General features: G+C 41.1%; 1 protein-coding gene across 3 annotated transcripts in view; it reads right to left on the reverse strand.

Moving 5' to 3' along the window:
• BVES (blood vessel epicardial substance) overlaps positions 1-19,422 on the reverse strand; it is a 45,270-nt gene extending 25,848 nt beyond the window's left edge. For 2 of the 3 annotated variants that reach the window (XM_047761657.1, XM_047761674.1), the window contains exons 1-6: positions 19,243-19,422; positions 15,206-15,442; positions 12,293-12,417; positions 9,259-9,446; positions 8,285-8,393; positions 228-395 (exon numbers count right to left, since the gene is read on the reverse strand). In XM_047761657.1, the coding sequence (XP_047617613.1) occupies positions 228-395; positions 8,285-8,393; positions 9,259-9,446; positions 12,293-12,417; positions 15,206-15,431 (816 nt within the window). In that variant the 5' untranslated portion in view covers positions 15,432-15,442; positions 19,243-19,422. The remainder of the gene's footprint in view (positions 1-227; positions 396-8,284; positions 8,394-9,258; positions 9,447-12,292; positions 12,418-15,205; positions 15,443-19,242) is intronic. The other variant, XM_047761664.1, reaches the window with a different exon arrangement.
• Between the last annotated feature and the right edge of the window lie 1,477 nt (positions 19,423-20,899).

Consider the following 20,899-nt stretch of genomic DNA (forward strand, 5'->3'; position numbering starts at 1 on the left):
ACAAGAAGACACCTCACTAGGTCATGGCAAATTCATGATATTTCTTCACTCTGGATAAATGGTTCCCTGAAGGGTCTCCAATTTGCAAGCATCCTCGTTTCACCCTCATTTCACTTAACACACGACTACTTAATGAAGATCCAGGAAAACAGACATTGCACAAAGGAAGGTATACCTCACTAGGCTAATTTATTCAATGAAATAAACACACTCAGAAAAACACTTACTTTATCATTTAAGGTGGGATCATTCAATGAGTAGAGCTTATTTGTAATGTCTTTTCCTATAAGATATCTAAATACTTCATACAGGAAAGGCTCTGATTCCAGAAAGTAGGTTAACCTTTCTCTTGACCAGCATAAAAATCTGCAGTTATCATCTGCAATAATGGTGACCTGACACAGAAACAAACAGAGAGAGCAAAATGTATTTGAGTTGTGACATTAGTAACTTGGGGAGAGGGCAGAATAATTTAGTGGGTATTATTATAGCAATGATTTGTCATATTCGTTAAAATAAGATCCATACACACAAACTTATCTGTGTATAGCATTATGTTTAAAACCAAGCAATCTGCAGACTACATGAAAGTAAACTCTCCAAGTTTTGCTGTTCTGGTTTTGTGAGGTCTGATGGAAGACCAGCCACCATGTCAGTAGTCCTGCTAAAGAATGTACTAGACTAATGATCCAATTGGACATATAATTTATGACTAAGTATTCCTTTTCACCCAGATAAATACCCTAGAGAATGAGAAAATGGACTCATGTGAATTGCTTTTATGGTCTCGACTGTTACCGAGGAATACAGCTAGCAAGGGTCCTACTGTCATAGGTATTTCTTCCTTCCTACCCTCCCTCCCTCCCTTTTTCTTTTCTTTTCTCTTCTCCTTTCCTTTTTTCTTTTTCTTCCTTCCTTTCTTCCTTTCTTTCTCTCTCTTTCTTTCTTTCTTTCTTTCTTTCTTTCTTTCTTTCTTTCTTTCTTTCTTTCTTTCTTTCTTTCTTTCTTTTTCTTTCTTTTCTTTCTTCCATCTTCTTCTCCTTCTCCTTTTTCTTGTCTTTTTTAGGGCTGCACCTGCAGCAAGTGCAAGTTTCCAGGCTAGAGGTAGAATCGCAGCTGCTGGCCTACACCACAGCCACAGCAACATGGGATCTGAGCCACGTCTGAGACCTACACCACAGCTCATGGCTGGATCCTTAACCCATCAAGCAATGCCAGGGATCGAACCTGCGTCATCATGGATACTAGTCGGGTTCATTACCACTGAGCCACGACAGGAATTCCGTGTCATAGCTACCTCTTAAGTGTGACCTGCCAAAGCTAGCTTCAGCGTTCCCATGGGTGACAGACACGGAGATCCCCCAGTTAGCTCAGAACTAGGAAACCCCACCCTTTCTTTAAGAATTCTTACATAGGAAAGTGGGAAAGCACTGTAACTCACTACTCAGAGCCCAAGTATTCCTTAAAAGGGCCTCTCTCCAGGGCGACGGGCCATGCCCTCACTCCAGGCTCAGTGTCAGTAAGCCCTTTCTCCTGGGCAGGTCCTCCCATCATCTGCCTGTGGTGATGCTATCACTGAGCCCAAGCTCATCTGTGGTGCCCTGTCTCTCCTGAGCACCCTGAAGGAAGGGGCTGAGTATCTTCCTAACTGAATACCTGGCTCCAACACAAAGGGGTGCTCGGTACAGATTTATTGTACAAAAGAATTAACAAATGTACATAAATACTGTGGAAGGCACAGACCATTTTTATATCCTCAACATGAAACTCGATGCCTGTCCAAGTGGGAGATTAATAAAGGTTTTTCAAATTGACATAAAATCATATCTGGGCTCAGAAAAAAATATTTTGAAAGGAGCTCTTTCCTCTTTGTTAGTCAAAAAATTGAACATGTTTCAGGTGGAAAGGGGGTATTTATGTCTACAAAGAGAGAACACAGAAACCTCAGCCTCCTTCCTTAACCAGTGGCTGAAATCTGATCTTTTAAAAATTGGCAAATTTGGCTGCAACAGGTGGGTCAATGTTCCGAGGAAAATTATTCTTATTTATTATATTAAAAGTAGAAACCCTCAAACCAAGCACACTGGGATTTAAGAAATGCATCAGCAGCTCTGTGACTCCATATAAAACACTAGATTTCATTTGTTCTTTCAACTAACATTGTTCGGTTCATATTTCACGCCAGATGCTGTTCAAGGCACTGAAGTTACGGCAGTGAACAAGAAAGACAAGATCCCTGCCCTGTGATGCATACGTCCTAGTGGAGGAAGCTGATGATACATAAAGAAATGTGACAACCTCAGGTGGCAATAAGTGCTTTGACAAATACGGAACAGGGGAAAAGGGTAGAGGAGTTCTAGGAAATGACAGACACACATGATGCCACTCATTTTACCTATGTATTATATTTTAAACTTTAAGGTCCTTGTCTATCTATCATGTACGCAGATTTTTAAAATTGCCTCTGAGATAAGACAGAACATTCTTCCTCGTTTTCCAGATGCCCAATAAAAAGCAGGAAGAAACTTAAGAACATGCTAATGAAGGGTGGAGCAAACACTTCTGACTTCCAGCCCAGACATATTTTCCCACCAGGCCAAACCCTATCCAAGGTGTCCTATATTTATCAAGACAGTCAGTCACACAGAAAGCACTTTGGTGAAGTGACCACAAGCTCGGCTCACCATCGAGAATCCCGCATACAGAGAGCAGCTGTGCACTGTGTCATGAAGCCTACATTCTAATGGAGGAAGCTGATAACAAGGAAAGACATGACCAAAAAAAAAAAATATATATATATATACACACACACACACACACACATATATATACACACACACATATATATGTATGTATGTATGTATATATATAATAAAGAGAAGTATAAGGTCAAGAGACATATAAGCCAATCCTGAGGTGTTCCCAGAAAGAACAGGGGATGGGTATATAAATACAAAGCCACTGAATGATATTCAGTGGAAGAAATCCACTGGAAGAAACTAGAGAAAGTGAGCCCTGGGTACTCAGAGTGACCCAGTCAGGCACCCAAGGGTTGCAGAAAGGGTTAGGGGAGTTGAGGTCTCCATTTCGCAAAGACTTCGCCCCCGCCTTTGGAAGATACAATCCATGCACAGATATAATCCATCCAAGAAGTGGAAAGAGGAATTGGAAATCATCCAGGAAAAGAAGAAATGTACTTAGGTGATGTAAATGCATTTAACTTTTCTTTCGCCGTGTTAATAACCTCACATTTCCACTGAGACACTTTTCCACAATGCCACTTTTAACATGCTACTATAATTTGCTTAGTAACTGTTTCCTTTTTTAAAAAAAATTTATTTATTTATTTATTTAGTCTTTTTAGGTTACACCCATGGTTCCCAGGCTAGGGGTTGAATTGGAGCTGTAGCTGCTGGTCTACACCACAGCCACAGCCACAACAACGCAGGATCCGAGCTGTATCTTTGACCTACACCACAGCTCACAGCAACACCGGGTCCTTAACCCACTGAGCGAGGCCAGAGATCAAACATGAGTCCTCATGGATACTAGTTAGATTTGTTTCCACTGAGCCATGATGGGAACTCCAACAACAACAAAATTTTATTTTTTCAAGTGAAGTATAGTTGATTTACAGTGTTTCAGGTGTACAGCAAAGCGATTCAGTTACACATATGTATGTATATATATATATATATATATATATATATATATATATTTTGCAGATTCTTATCCATTATGAGTTATTACAAGATATTCAATAGAGTTCCATGTGCTATGCAGTAGGTCCTTGTTGTTTATCTATCAACCATTTCTTTTTTAAATTGGAGTATAGTTGATTTAGAATGTGTTAATTTCTGTTGTACATCAATTTCAGTTATACATACATATACATTCTTTCTAATAACCTTTTCATATTACAGTTTATCACAGTATACTGTGTATAGTTTACTACACTATATAGTAGTTGAATATAGTTCTCTTGAATATGTAGTTCTCTATGCTATACAGTAGGACCTTGCTGTTTATCTATTTTCTATATAATAATTTGCCTCTGCTAATTCCAAACTCCCAGTCCTTCCTTCCCCTGCCCTCCCTTCAGACATGGCAACATGTCTCTTCTCTATGTCTGTGAGTCTGTTTCTGTTTTATAGATAAGTTCATTTGTGTCATATTTTAGATTTCACATATAAGTGATAACATATGGTATTTGTTTTTTTCTGACTATGTCACTTAGTATGAGAATCTGTGGGCCCACCTATGTTGCTGCAAATGGCATTATGCAACCATTTCTTACTGATGACTGAAAACTAGTTTAAACTTGTTTAAATGATTATTAAATTTAAATGTAATAATGGCATTCCAGTAATAAGCCATACTTACAGTATGTATGTGTCTTACAAGCTCATAAGAGTAGGCATCTAGCTAGAAGAGGGTAGTTAGCATATTGACTGAGGTCATTTTACTTGGTAGCTATGGCTTCATTTCTGCCAAACAGACAATTTTGCTTAATGATTTCCTGTGACAACAGTCAAGTGAAACATATTTTTAAGGAGTTTTTATGAAGCAATCTAGGAATTTTTAAAGCTTCCATAAAATACATTTGCTTCTTAGGTTATTAGGGACCTCAGCAGTGCCATGCTTGCGTTCTTGGCAAGAATTTCATAGAAGAAATAAAAGTAAACACATTAATGGAAGACGCAAGAGAATTTCTTTCACGATTAGACCAGGCATTTGGAAGTGAGTTTGCTGTGATTATCTCCAGGCGCTGGATGAGTCCCAAACCAAGCCTACACCCTCACAGAAAAAAAAGACCTCACCCGAGAACAAGGGCACTAGAGGGATTGCTGAACGTGCTAGAACGGCAAATGGTAGGCTGACGTTGGACTGTCCTCAGGGGCGATTTTATTATCTTCATCATGTGCTGCACAACATTTCACACACCAGGAACATGAAAATGTCCAGAACGTAGTCTATTCAACTAATTCTTCTTGCGTTCTCATCAACACTAAAACACAGCAGAGTCAGGTCTTGCAGATTAAATTGCTTTGCAACCAAAAGATCTACTAAGCACCAAGATAAGGTTTTATTGAAATGCCAGCGAAAACCTAGTCTTCCTTTATTTCACCAGAGCTTGGACAACTGCCTCCAAGATATTCCTCTTCCCTTAAAGTCAATAAAGGTTTGATTTTAAGGCTTCGAAGCACAGGACATGCGACTGACTTTGGGAAGGCAATGGGGAGATGGAAGCTGAAAGAAAAATGGGCATGGCAAAGCTCACCGGATATAAAGCAACTGCACAAAGAAATCAAACCCCAGAGACTACTTCTGCCTTTTGTAATAATGATACTCAAGATCTTCCCAGCAGTTCTGAGCAGTGGCTTGGGTCTGTAAGTGCTAAAACAGCCCTGGGGAGCAGCTGGAAGTTCAAAGTTGCTGTCTCAACTCTGTTACTCTGCTTGGCACTATAATTACCACAGGTACCTGAACAACATTCGTTGTGCAGGCTGAAGGGGCATTGAGTCCACTTGCTTCCTCTTCTCCCTCCACCCTACTGTAGAACTCATTGGAATGAATGCCAAAGAATGGATCTTTTTTTTTTTTCAGGGCTGCAGGTGCGGCATATAGAAGTTGCCAAGCTAGGGGTCGAACTGGAGCTGTAGCTGCTGGTCTACACGACAGCCACGGCAACTGGGGCTCCAAGCTGAATCTGTGACCTACACCACAGCTCACGGCAAGGCCCAATCCTTAACCCACTGAGCGAGGCCAGGGATTGAACCCATATCCCCAAGGATAGTAGCTGGGTTCATTTCCACTGAGCCACAATGGGAACTCCTAAAGAATGAATTTAAAAAGATAAAAAGGCAAGAGAAGCAGGGTCTTGTCAGAACACCTGTAACTGGCCAAGTTAGAGAAAAATGAGGCCAGCAGGTAACAGAGCGTGTGGGTGGAGAAATCTGGCCACTGACAATTCCAAGTGTCCTCTGCCATAGGCCCAGATAGGGAAAAGCTGGTCCTTGGGAACACGTGACATTTTTTCATTTGGGAACTTGGTCCAGGAAGAGGCAGTAGACTCCCAAACAGATGTGCAAGAGCTATTTTATTCTTGAGCGTCTGCCAGTCGGAACATTTGGTAAACAATCAAAACAGAATCTCTCCCGAGGGCCTGCTCTGGTGGAGTCTGCTCCAGTTCTACACGGCACAGGTTCAACGATGGCTGGGGTAGTTTTTATCCACTGGCTAATCAGGAAATGCCCACCAGACTCTATGCAGAGAAAAGCTGACTAACTTTCCTTCACTCCGTGACCTTGAGTTTGGTCATGTTTTTAGAAACATGAGGAACACATCAATCACGAGGAACATTTCTCAACTACCAAATCCTAACCCTGGGCCCCCAAAAAAGAGAACTGTGTGACTAGCAGAAGAAATTCCCTTTTTCATTTAATCATACATAGAATTTGAAGTCTGGTGGAAAAGACAGTGCATGTTATATGCTAGGATATATATATATATATATATATATATATATATATATATGCATATATCCATATATGTTTCTGAAAATAGAGGAGGTTCTGTTCCCACCCTTTCCCCAAATGACAGTCTCTAGGATTATGTGAAACTGAGTTATTGTGTAAAACCATTTGTGACTATAAACAGAGAAACAGATGTATCAGATAGATGCTGGGTTTTGGAAGAAGAAATTGTAAGGCAGTCAGAGGCAAAGGAAAGGAAAAAGACATGGCCCTGTATGTCTTTTCTCTTTCCTTTGCCTCTGACCACCTTACAATTTCTTCTTCCAAAGAAGATGGTGGTGATTAAAGACACTATAGAATCAGTCTCAGTGCTCAGCTGACCCTCGAAAACACAAGGGAGAGTATAAACGAGAGGAGCCAGGATTTCAGCATCTGCTTTCTCCTCCTGTATTGTCAGCTCAGCCACCTTGGACACAGCACTGCAGCCAGGTAGTAAATTTATATGAGTCCTTCTGGAAGATGCACATAACTTTAACAAGTTGTGTGGTTACTCAGGCAGGGTGGGAGCATGGCAGGCCTGAAACCTCTGTACATAAACTTAACAAATGTCTAAACACCTCCTTTCATCTTCACGTGGCCTCCTGACTTGTATGGCATCTCAAAATGAGACTCAAACATTTTGTCATCAAGAAGCACTGATTGTTTTCCTTCCTCAGGTGACAGCATCCTTCTACTCCATTTTCTACCTAAAGACATCCTCCCTCCTGCTCCTAAGAAACCCTGTTCTCAAGTTATTTCCTTACTGCTCTTTATCTTGAAGCTGAGACTAAAGGAAACTCTCACCCATTACTTGGTTATTGTCCTAACAATCATGAGGGGAGTGAAATAGGAGAGCTGGACACTTGACAGGAAGAGTCAGAACGAAGTGTCACATAATGGAATATATATATATTTTTAAGATACAAAAAGAACCATGCCGAGTAGGCAGGTTCTAATTATCATGAACTGTGAAGAACTTTGTTCTTTGCTCTTAAAGATATTCATTAACTATAAGAGGATAGTGGTTAGATTTTTTTTTTCCCCATAAGGATTAACAAAGTTAAGTTCTCTAGGGCAAAGTCAGTTTTCTGGTTTTCCCCAATGAAGGTAACCAATTAAATGTTTCAAGAGCACTAATTATCCATAACTGATATTTTCCCTTTTTTCTCATAATGAATGCATTAGCTGTTCTCTACGGAGAAATTATAACAATTCAAATCAGCAAAAAAAGGAAAACAAAAAAGCAATCAAGCGCACAACCCAGAAATGACAGGTTTTTTGGTTTGTTTGTTTGTCTTTTTGTCTTTTCTAGGGCTGCACCCGTGGCATATGGAGGTTCCCAGGCTAGGGGTCTAATCAGAGCTGTAGCCACCAGCCTACACCAGAGGCACAGTAACGCCAGATCCGAGCCGCATCTGTGACCTACATCACAGCTCACGGCAACGCTGGATTCTTAACCCACTGAGCAAGGCCAGGGATCGAACCTGCAACCTCATGGTTCTTGGTCAGACTCGTTAACCACTGAGCCATGACGGGAACTCCCCAGAAATGACAGTGTTCACAAGAGGGCTAAATCAGGTCTTTCTAGACCTCTGCTTGTGCACGTACACACACTGCTTTAAGTTCTATAAAAATGAGATCATACTGCATATACCATAGGGGCATTTCTTTTTTCAAGAAATCATGGCCACTTTTCCATCCATAGCCTTTGGATTCTGAATGAGACATTAACTCGTTTCAATCTCCTGAAAACTCATGCCAAAACATACCTGGAATTTTTCACCTTTGTGCATCTGGGTTGATCTAAATTCAGGAGAATCTATGAAGGCACAGGGGTAAATGTTATGCAGAAAGTGTCCTCGATAGGAGACCTTCATTCTGAGGACAGAGATTAGTGTTAACAAAGACATGATATTTCACACAGAACACAGAAAGCCATTTTAAAATCTCCGTCAACTAATGGGTTTGTATTTTTGTCAAGTTTTAAAGACCCCACAGATGACTGCCATAATGAAAAAGCACTGAAGCACAAGTGTGTACTTCAAAATAAATTTCACCACCAACAAGGAAAAAAAGGAGTCCATATGAAAGGGGACATGGGCCTTCCAATAGTTACCATCACTGCTATAGCTGGAATGACCATAAAATTTACTACTCAAACCAGGGCACTTTTGAGAGGGAAAGAAGTCGTATAAATATCTACGCCAGGGCAATAGACTAGCTTTCTCCTCAGGAGACTGATATTCCTGGAAGTTGTTTTGTGATATTCAAAAAAATGAACAAGTCACCTCTGAAACACTCTAAGCTTCTTAAATTTTTTTTGGCTGCACCCATGGCATGTGTTAGTTCCCAGATCAGGGATCAAACCCATGCCAGAGCAGTGTCCTTAGCCACTGCAGTGACAATGCCAGATCCTTAACCTGCTGAGCCACACGGGAACTCTGAAGCTTCTTAAATTTTAATACCTAATTTAAACCTACTTCAATTCTGCCTCATTAAATTTAAATAAAACCTCCCCCCCGCAAAGGTGAAAACTATGCACAAATGAAAATCCTGATATCAACAAGATGCGGAGCAGTAAATTCTTTCTAACTGCAAGCTGTCCAGTGGAAGTTCACCAACCGTCAACTCAGTGACCACCTCCTCCATTGGTTGGCAAGATTCCCTTCCATTCATCTCCTGCCCAGAGGCCATGGGAAGGTTCAAGGCAACGGAGGCATTTCAGTTTCCACAGAGCACTTACTTTCCTTTCAGGAGAATACTCAGACGGTCATCAACTGAGGTTTTATCCTCTGCAGCATAGGCCTGGCCCTTTTTCAACGTTTGGATCATGCAAAACTGTCCTGTTAATCTTTTGAACAGATCTGGAGGCACACGGAGTGGTTCAAACAATCGCTGGTAGATGCCTTTGAGTTCCTTTTCGATCTTCACCTGAAACACAGCAATGACCAGATGCTGTACTAAGGCGGCGAGACTGAAACATTGGCTTCTGTGGTCTAAATGGGGTTTTGAGAGCGGACAAGTCTGTAGCACATGCTATCACCCTTGGGTGTTTTGCTCAGGCGAACCTTACCACAGAGAGTGAGCAGTGACACAAGTTTAGGTGTTAAAAGGGCACTTCTGCAGTTAACCTGGACTCTGAGAACATATGGTGAAGATCTGCGCTGCTGATTACATCTCTCCCTGTAAAGCAGCTGTGGAGGTTCTGAATGCGGTTCACAACACTCACCTTGCCAATCTCTGCATTTTCTATAAATAACGCAAGGCCCCTTCATTTTTAGAACACTTTGTTTCACAGAAAGAAACTGCACTAACTTTGAAATATTACAGCAAGAAAATAAGCACATAAAGTAGAATCAACTTGGATACAAATTTATGAAGATACATACATTCCACACTTTATGTGACTGTTATCCAACACGTTAATATAGGAAAACAAACATCCACAGCGGCAATCTTCTCTTTTACTTATTTTGAAGCAAAGTGAAGTGTCGTAAAAAGGTTTCCATGTAGCAGTTGTACCCTGAGCTACCCTAAATTTGGTAGAATGGAGAACCCGAAGGCTACCAGAAGAGAAAGCAAAAGGGCTCAATCATCCACCGCTGTCAGACTATCCAAGGCCCAGGTCATGCCCTACCTTTGGGCCCAGCAAATGTGGGAAATCAGAACTGCGTGTGAATGCACTTAGGGGTTCAAAGGATCATCTGTTTCAATGGAATCAACGGCAACCAAGACGTGAAACTTAGAAACCCAACTGATGAGGGCTGCTCAGATGTCTCTGCAGCCTTTCCAATGCTCCCATGTGTCCTGCCGTTTCATTTTAATTAGGACCTAGCATTTATAGTTTCCAAAAAGGTAAGTTTATAGTCGACGAAGAAACAAAAGCACAGATACTAAGTAATATTTCCTTGTTGCTACCATCACATCAGCAACTTTTGAATCTTAGGTTTAGAACTAGGGGTCCTAGTAAATTGATATTCAAAAGATAAAATCCTGATTATTACTATCATCTATCTTAGAGTTCTCGTAATGAGTGTTTAAAATAATTTATTCACAAATATGTCTCGCTTCCGGCATGCACACTACCCAATGTGGCATAGCAACGGACATACGAACTGACAAATTTGATTAGTATTCATAATCTGCTCATCCTGAAAGTTTTTACTCAAGTACTAATTCCTTCTTGAAACCCTCTTAGGAGTTCCCTTCATGGCTCAGTGGTTAATGAACTTGACTAGGAACCATGAGGATTCCGGTTTGATCCTTGGCCTTCCTCAGTGGGTTAATTAAGGATCCGGCATTGCCGTGAGCTGTGGTGTAGGTTGCAGATGCGGCTCGGATCCTGCTTTGCTGTGGCTACAGCATAGGCCAGCAGCTGTAGCTCCAATTCGACCCCTAGCCTGGGAACTTCCACGTGCCTCAGGTTTGGCCCTAAAAACAAACAAACAAAAACACCTTGAAGCCCTCTTAATTCTTCTCTTTGAAAGCATCCACTTACCAAATGTTTTTCTGAGCACCTATTAAATGCCAGTCATGGTTGGCAGGAATTGAGAATACAACAGTCAGTGTGGTAGATGATAGTATTGTTTCTAGCTATTTGCTGCTCCCACCTCCTATAAGAGGATTGTATATCCTCTTACGCCATCCCACTCCCACATTATCTGGCTTGGCCATGTCATTTCTTTGGCCAATGAAATGGGAACAGAATTGACACATGCCTCTTCTGAGCAGAAGTTTTAAAAGACATTGTGTATCGTTTTTGTTCTCTTATATTTTTCTCTCTGCCCTGGGAATATGTCATCTCCAAATAGAACCTGCTGCTTCAGCAGAGACTCTGAAATAAAGAAGACACCTGGAATACAATCACGGTTGACACACAGGCTGCCACAGTCAGGTGAGTGAGGAAAAAAACCTGTTACTGTTATATGGCACTGGGATTTTCAGATCACTTATACAGCATAATAGTGAAAACTGACTAATACAGTAAACAAAAGAGCCTGGGTTACAATGTTTGAGGAGGTGACAATCTAATGGAATACCTATTATATATATATATATAATCTGTATCACTGAAATTGTAACTTCCTATGAACTGCCTGGTTTTCTAGTGGTTTAGTTTTCTACATGACTGGCTGGCTTTGAACATAAGATTAGAGCAAGCTTTATATCTTTTACTTTACTGAATATTTCTGTGGTCTTTGGAGAGTCAGCAAAGGGCTATGGCATGATTTGCATCTGTTTGTTCTTGGTATGACCAAGAAAACACAAGATGAATCAGAGTGGAAAAGAAAAAGTTAAATGTAATGTTTTTAATAACTCACCCAAACGGTGATTTCCTTGAATGAGTGTTTGGGGCATAAGAAAAAATAATTAGTCATTACATTTTTAAAATAACATGAAAAATAGCACAAGCTATTTGTCAATCTTTAGCATGTTTATGGACATTGTCTATGAGTACTTAATTTTATAGCTAGGCAAAGACAGTCCCAAGTGACAATGGAATATCATTAGGCAAAAGAAATAATATAGTTCTAAAAAGAGAGAATAATGTAAATTGCCCTAATGATTAAAAATGTTTTTAGTCATTTGTAGAACAAATTTCATGGTATTCAAGTGTGCTACTTTCAGGGGCATGTACACAGAAAGTTGAATCTTCAGCAAAATGATATTAAAAGGGTCTCAAGATGCTAGGCGCTCATTCTCAAGTCTGAACAAAATACTTCAAAAGCTTTTCAGCGTTAAAGTCTCTTCCTTGATAATTAATTCTTAGTAATTACCGGTCTCTTCTTGTACAAAAGATATGAAAGATGCAAAACGTTGATCCCCAGGAACACAGAGTTCCAGATCATGATATCCAAGGCACAGCGGTAGAGAGTGGCCCAGACGATATAAAGGGTACATCCTGTTGAACAATGAAGTAGGCATGTTACACATCGAGAGTAGCTTCAGCAAGTAGCTTAAGACATTTGTGGTCCTCTGTATATAAAATACACCAAACACTTCTTAGAAACACCTAAGCCAAAAATCATATTAAGTTACATTTTGAGAGTTCCTGTCATGGCGCAACGGAAACGAATCCAACTAGGAACCATGAGGTTGCAGGTTCGATCCTTGGCCTCGCTCAGTGGGGTAAGGATCCAGCGTTGCCATGAGCTGTGGTGTAGGCTGCAAATGCGGCTTGGATCTGGCATTGCTGTGGCTGTGGCATAGGCTGGCAGCAACAGCTCCAATTAGACCCCTACCCTGGGAACCTCCCTATGTTGCAAGTGCAGCCCTAAAAAGAACAAGAAAAAAAAAAAAAGTTACATTTTGTTTTTTGTCTGATTGCCAAAAACAAACAAAACCAAATGGTGCTTTTTTGCAGAAAACTTACAAAGCATAAAAAACAATTTTTCAAAGGGGGAAAAAAAACCCCTCATAATTCCACTACTTAAAGAAAACCACTATTGATAGGTAATACTTTCTCACAGTTTCTATGCATTTTTATCTTAAGCAAACCTAAAGAATACACAATTTAAAACCTACTCTCTTACTGCAGTGATGTTCCAATTTCATTAAAACTCTTCATATACATAGCTTTTAAGGACTGAAACTGATTAAACCCTAATTTTTAAACCATCTCCCTACTGGTAGACAGATGAAATATTTTGGCTGTAATTTCCGGTAAGTAGCCAAAACAGGTTTCTACATAAAAATGTTATCTGTTTTTATGACTGCTTGCTTAGAGGGGATTACCTTACAGTGTACCAGGGGAAGGAACTTTATAGGTTTTGATGACATTAAACGACTGTTTTCCAAGAAGTCTGTACAAATTTGCAGTTTGGGGGGATCAATTTTATGATAGAAGATTCAATATATATTTTTAATTTAAAATAAAATTATAAATACTAATGATCAATACAAGTATATCAACAGCATATATGCACATCAAAACTAACCTCCCATTTAAAAAAATTATTCATTTGCAATCTTAAATTTCATCTGAGTAATTTGGGAAACTGGAGTAATAGCCCAAAACGTAAAAATGTAATGTTCTTTAGATAACATTATATACTAAATATTGAAGACATTTAAAATATTATTACTCAAAGGAGACAGGGTAACATAACTGAAGGACTGACTAGGAAGCTGGAAGACCTGAATTACAGTGCTGGTTTGGCCACTTTCTCCTGGTCTTAATTTTGGATGAGTCATTTAATTTCTCTGGGCTTCAGTTTCTTCATTTATAAAAATGTTACATTTAATGATCTCTCTCCCTCCTGTTTCACCTCCAAAACTGTCTTAAAATTCAGAATTAGCTTTTGATTTTTATAGAGTATGGTTTTCTTTTCTCATTCACACTGCTCCTCCTGTTGTAATCCCTACCCTACTCAGAGGTAACAAGCCACAGAAGTCCTACAAGCTATCTTCTAGCTATCCTTCCAGTATTTTCTTTTTGGCCACACCTGCAGCCTATGGGAGTTCCCTGGCCACGGACTGAAGTTGAGCCGCAGATGTGACCTGTGTCACAACTGTGGCAATGCTGGATACTTAACCTACTGCATCAGGCTAGGGATGGAACCCGTGCCTCAGCAGTGACCTGTGCCTGGCACGAAGACAGTGGCAGACCTTTAACTAGCTGCACCACAGCAGAAACTCCTCCAGCATCTTCTTTGACCATTCCTTGTCATCTGTCATATATTTCAGTCACCATGAACTACTCCGCATTCTCCCTCAATATGCGGAATCTCCCTCTCCTCTGTGTCTTTTACCTGGATACCACACTCACACTCAGAAATTCTCCTCATCTTCCAAAAGCCAGCTCCAATGCCATCTCCTTAGTGGGACCCTCATCCATTTCTCTCAGACTCTGGGAGCACACTTGCAGCATAGCATCTGATGTTTCGTATGTGACCACCTGCCCATCTGTTTCTCTCTGGCCCCCGAAAGAGTGTCCTTCTCAAGGACGGAGACTGCATTCTTCAGTCTCTGTATGATATATTACAGGTGCTCAAAAATGCACCTGAATAAATGAATCATCAGGGACATAATCATATCGACTAATTTGTTAGGAATCACTGGCTGAAATAGTAAATTGGATCGTTTTAGTATTTTGATGAGAATTAATTTAATCTGCTTCATCAGGGTTAATGGAATGTCTCCTCTCTCCCCAATTTTACTTGAACAATTGTGTCTGGGTAACTGTTTTTGTTCTCATTGTTGCTTTACTGGTCAAAGAAAGTAAACGCCTATTTAAATAACGAGATTTGAAACTATGGCGTATTTACCATGTGCCAGGCATTATTATAAGTCAAATATCTCTCTCACACACACACACACCTAATTCTCACTACTTCAGGAGGTGATATTATTCTTACCCTTATTTAACACATGGGGAAACCGAGGTATAGAAAGGTTATCGCCCCAGTTTCAGAGTTGGAATGGCTTCAAGGTTCACATTCTCACTCATGGATGGATTTTCTGATATCTGGAAAACCTAAACAACTCATGAACACATACTTAGCTTTATCTAAGTACATAAGGGTGAGCCTGTGTTCTCAGTTACCTGATCTACTGTTAATTTGTTAATGAAGACTTATTTTTTTGGTATGCTATAGACCTGACAGAGGGGTACTCAGAAGCCCCCCATACAAAGTCCATCTAATGCCAGTTATAGAAAGGTTACATAAAATCTCAGTTAGGTATCTTACCTATAGTTAACATTCCCCTAAGAAGTATCATATGAAGGTGAAGAGTAGTTGGAAGAACCAACCCAATGGCAAAAAAAATATTTGCTACATGAAACACTAGATGATGTATCTCTCGCCAGTTTTCGCAGGTGGTCTCATTGGAAGGCACAGGTGTGATACTTCCTAACTCAGGTGTGAAACCTATGGCTGTTGATTCTGCCAATGGGCTGGACTCGGTGTAATTCATCTTGAAAATTCCTATAAAAACAAATAAACAAAAGGAAGATCAAAAAATGACAGCTGTATTTTATCACCCCAATGGGTGTTACACCAAATTATTTCTGTGAACTAAATGTTAATGAATAGATTTCTCTGGTGTTTATGAATTAGGCCCAGGTTCAAATCCCGGCTCTGTCACATTTTAAATATATCCTTATCAGTTAATGATAATACTTCACTGACTTTATGATTAAATGAAATATATAAAATACTTAGCATAGTGTACTACTATTCCTTGACATAGATATATGTCTATAGATAGATATATATCTCCATATATTTATATACTTGTATCTAAACATACTTGGAGGAGAGAGAAATAAGGGAATTAACTAGTCTCAAAGACAAAAACCACTGTTCATAAACCACAGCAATTACAAAGTTATTTATCATAGCTTTCCATCATAGTCCCACTGGTGACACTGACTCCAAGCAAACACAGGAAAAATAACTAGAAAAACAGATTTTTTTCATACTTTCAAAAAATATTAACACCCTATTATTTACTATTTGAAGGCTTAGGATATTTGGAAGGCTCTAATTTTATGCTGTTGTTAAATCACTATGTAATACATATATATATTCCATGTTCTTGCATATGCACATGGTAAATACATTATTTATTTATAGAGAGTCTCTGTATAGAGAGACTTTACATTTACTCCTCTACCTGCCTAAAGATCTAAAAATAATAAAAATCTACTTTCTTTCCCATAAAAATTCTAACTGGTAGCATCTCACAAATTGGAAAGTAGTAAATTTCCTTATATGGAGGAGGAGTCGTGAATGTACATTTGCCTACTTAGTATTAGAATCTGCAGCAAATACATTTCAAAGAATATACATTTTACACATGCCTACCTAAGCCTTAATGCAAAGTGCCATTATTTCCTGACTATATGATCTGTCTTTGTTCCCTGGTACTTAAAAAAACTCTTCCTATTATTAATTATACAAATTGGCCCCTGACAAAAATTATGTAGTTTTACAGAATGTTTGAATTGCTTTGTTTCAGAGAAAGAATTCCAAACAGGGACCCAAAATACCTTTAGATTGAATTTAGAAATATGAATTTCTTTCCAAAGAAGAGTGTGCCATAAGCCTTACTTTTCCATTTTTTTTTATTACTAAAAAAAAAAACAACTAAAGGTTTTAGGTGGTAGAATAAATCGCATTGGGTTGGGCATTTTGAAAGGATGTCAACAGATTAATGTGAAATAATTCCATGTCTCTTAAGATAATGGAAAAACATATATACCCAAATTTATAAATTATGAATGAAATGATCAAGTCAATTAAAGAGCTCTTTCTATAATTCTAAAACAGGTCATAAATACGAGAAATAGCTGAATTAGATATAGATTTGGTACAAAAAGGAAAGAAATCATAAAAGTTCAACTACTTTCCAAGTGTTTTTTTTCACGTCGGTATAGTTGATGTGCATTACATAAGTTATAGGTGCACAACCTAGTGATTTACAATTTTTAAAGGCTAGAGTTCATTTATAGTTATAATAAAATACTGGCTATATTCCCTTCTTAATCCCCTTCTTTCCAAATGTTTGAGACAATAAAAATATAAGCCTATTGAGATGGGGGGGCATCATTATTTCAAAAACTCAATTTATAAAAAGTTTGTTTTCAAGAACCAAGCCAGACTTAATCTCATCATTTCTTCAGGAGGAAGAATGATATTAAATGTCCTGCAATACTCATGATGTCAACATCAGCTTATGCATTAGCATTATGTAAGCTAATAATAATTACCATTTCTAGGCAGTTTAGAAGATGCTTTCACTCCCACTGTTCCATTTGTTCCTCTAACTACCCTATGTTCTTTATGGGGCAGGGACAGTGTCACATTCGTCTAGGTATATCCAAGGCCTAGACTCTGCAGAGAATGCCAGAGGCAGACGTGAAAGCCATATGGAAGAAGTTACAAAAGAATGACAAACACTTTTGGAAATTACTTTTCGGTCGCCCCAAACCTCAGTGGTAAAGACAAGAGAGTACCAAGCCTTCCTGAGGTTGAGAGGGTGAGGTTCTATACCACAAGCCCCAGGGAGACACATAAGCCAGGGGAAGTCACTTCTGCTCCTTGGGTCACCTTTTTCCTCAGAATTGAGACAACTGGATGTGTTATCTTTGAAAGCCCTCCCAGTTTTACTAGCCTGTGGCTCTAACTCATATTTCTATAGTCAGTTAATGAATACATATTCCCCTTTACATTCACTTATTACACCTACTGCCAACTAACCCACTGTAATTAAATTTCAAGCTTTTAAAAGTTCTCCAAGTGGCACTAAAGAATTAATTTCTGGTCAAGAGAAATGACAGGAAAACTATGATCTACTAACCCAAGAACCAAGGACACAGTAATATGAATTTTTAAAAGATGAGATAATCCTACAACACATTTTGATGCACCGCAATGTATTAAAAATATAGTCCATATATTCATTTTATTTTCTCTATGTATATTGCATAGTAATTAACATAATATGTGATTCATTTTTGTATGTTTATAACATACAAAGTCTATTATTTACCTATATATACTTACCTGTGTCTCTATTTTGAAACACCAGTAACCTATTGTCAATAAATATCGATCGGATCTTGCCGATTTCAGCTTCTTTTGACCCCTATTTAAAGGAATTATGTGGCTTAAGCTGAACTATCCTTTATGCTGAGAACGAATTGATCTAACAAGGAAAAGTTAGGTAAGTTGACAAACGTTCAGATTAATTTTGACGAAATCAAGGCAAATTTTCTTTCTCCTATTAGTTCCCCGGAGTCAAATTCCTTAAAGTCCCTGTTCTAGTAAAGTCCTGTATATCTACTGGTTTTTAAATAGGTGTGTGCAGGGCTGAACAGATAAAGGCGGAACTAACATTAACCCTTCACCAACCTACAGAATTTAAAAAGGTAACAGCGGTGAGCAAAAGTGGTGCTGGTAGACTCGCTCAATTCATTCTGCAATTCTAACTGAACCTTGGCATATCTTCGGAATGGCAAAAGGCATTAAGTTGCTAAGAGTCTTTTCACACTTATTCTTGCCTCAAAGCCAACAGTTTCTGGGACTTGTCCGGCCAGCAACCGGTTTCCTAAAGCCTCAAAAATGAAGGCGCGGGTGGATCACGGGTTCTCCAGCTATCTGCGCTCCCCAGGCGCCCTGTTCACCTTGCTCCTTAATGAGAGAGGGTCAGTGTCAGCTCTTCTTGACCCGAAGCTCTCGGACTCCGGGGTGTGGGTAGTAAGCGCCTTGACCCACTTCGCATTCCCTGCGCCAGGCCAGGGCGGGCGGTACCGTGCGCCTCGCGGCCCTACAGGGGGCGAGGAGGAGCCGTAGTAGGTTCGCGGACCGGGAGCCCCGGGAGCCTCGCCGGGAGAGGAAAGGCCAGGCTCATCCACGGCTTGAGGGCAGCAGAGCGCGGGAATGGCCACCCGATGAGGCCGGAGCGCCCGAGGACGCTGGCGCTGTCAGACCCGAGTGGCGGCAGCTGACACCTGAGGGTCTCTGAGCGCGAAGCCCAAAGCTGGGGTGAAGGGCGGCTTCCAAGGACAGGGAACCCCGGGAAGGCGCGGCTAGAAAGGCGAGGGCGGGGATCCCGGCGGCCGAGGCTTGGAAAACAGGCAGACGCTGCCCGGGAGTGCAAAGTTGCTCGCAGCCGAGCAGGGATCCAACTTTCGGTTCCCGATTTAGCCGGGAGAGAGCTGGGCTGCAAACAGCCGGGCGCGCTGGGGGAGCCGCCGACAGCTGCGCCTCCCGCTCCTTACCTGGCTAGTCCCTGGAGCAGAGCCTGGACGGCGCTGGCCAAAGTTTGGGGAGTCAGCGGCGGGACGCGAGGGACACGGACGCGACGGCTCGACGGGCGCCAGACGCAAAAGCCTCGGCGCATCCGCGGGTCAGAAGGCTGCTGCGCGGATGCCGGGTCCCAGCGCTGGCAGCGGCTTTGACTAAAATAGGCATAGCGGAGACCGCAGCCAGGGCTGGGGCCGCACCGCGCACGCGCCCGGCGCCCCGGCGCCCCCCGGCGGGCGGAGTCCCCAGCCTTGGCCAGGACTCCCCTCCCGGCTCTTCCAAGTCGCCGCCGCGTCTGCACAAGCGTGGTCCATTTGAAACACCCGCTTCTTTCTTTCCTGGTTTCCTCCCTACTTCTCGGTTCTGTCCTTGTTTGGGCATGAGTGGGGGGCGAGGAGCGTTTTGGGGTCAGCGGCGTTGGTTGCTCATCTCCGCGGGGATAACTTGAGCAACAGGGTTCTCGCAGAGAGAGAAATCAGGAATAGAAGAACTAGATCCTTCATTTCCCCACAAAATCGAACGACCCATTTGCACAATTCCTTTCTGGGACAAACGCCAGCATCTCCACACGAGCCGGAAGAACCGGGAGAGTGCGCAATCGGCGTCCGAGCATGGCAGCGGAGGTTGGCCGTTTGGTCCACAGGGACGCGGGACAGCGCCTCCGGGGACCCGGCAAGGAGCGGGAGCAAGCCAGCCCTGCTGCTGCGGGGGCACTTGGAAGGGCGCGTCGGCCTGAGCCACGGTTTTATTTCCATAGAAGGAGGGTACTTATCCGAAATTTACATTCTCGTGGAGGCGCCTGGCCCTCAGCTGTAGGCAAAGCTCCATCTGAATCTGGCACGTGTGTTTGGCATTGAAAACCAAGGTATGAAAGTATGGTCCAATCCATCATTACTTTTATAGAGGATCGTTCTTTTGGGTAAGGAATGCTGGGTGAATTAATGAAGAGTTGGTATAGGGGAGGAGTTGGAGGACAAAAGAGTAAGTAAGGTTAGCTAGGCACTCAGTTTCCAGCCAGAAGTGTCCCGTGGACGGATAGAATTTGTGTTGATTATAAGAAGATGAGGTTTTTCCTGCGTGCCAAACATGACCTAAAGACCACAAGTACGTTATAAAGTGAGTACCTGGGTGTGCACACGCGCCAAGTCTGTCTAGTGGAGAAGCAGCACAGCAGCGTCTTCAAGAACCTGGGCGATAGTGCTGCACAGGCCAGGTTTGAATCCTGCCTCTGCTACCAACTGACTGTGTGACCTTGGGGAAGTTACGTGGCTTTTCTGTGTCTGTTTCCTCTTGTGTTGAGGACTAAATGACTAGATATATACAAAAGGCTTAGAATGGTGTGTGGTACATAGTAAATTCTATGTATGTGAATATATATTCTACTTACAAAGCTCTGTCTCTCACATTTGAAATTTGCTCTAATGGCCCAAGATTCATTTTCAAGGCTGCTTCTTCAGAGTCTTTTTCTTTTTAGCTGCTTGGCCAGCCATTTTGATAGCTACCACTACGTACATATTAAGTAAGGTTTAGTAATAAATGTGCATAAATCTATCTTTGCATGGATATTTGAGGATGGCTTATAATGACGAACACTGGAAATAACCTAAATTTTAACTATAGGGGACTAAGTAA

The sequence above is a fragment of the Phacochoerus africanus genome, chromosome 2 (genome assembly GCF_016906955.1).
Source record: "Phacochoerus africanus isolate WHEZ1 chromosome 2, ROS_Pafr_v1, whole genome shotgun sequence".
NCBI lineage: Eukaryota > Metazoa > Chordata > Mammalia > Artiodactyla > Suidae > Phacochoerus > Phacochoerus africanus.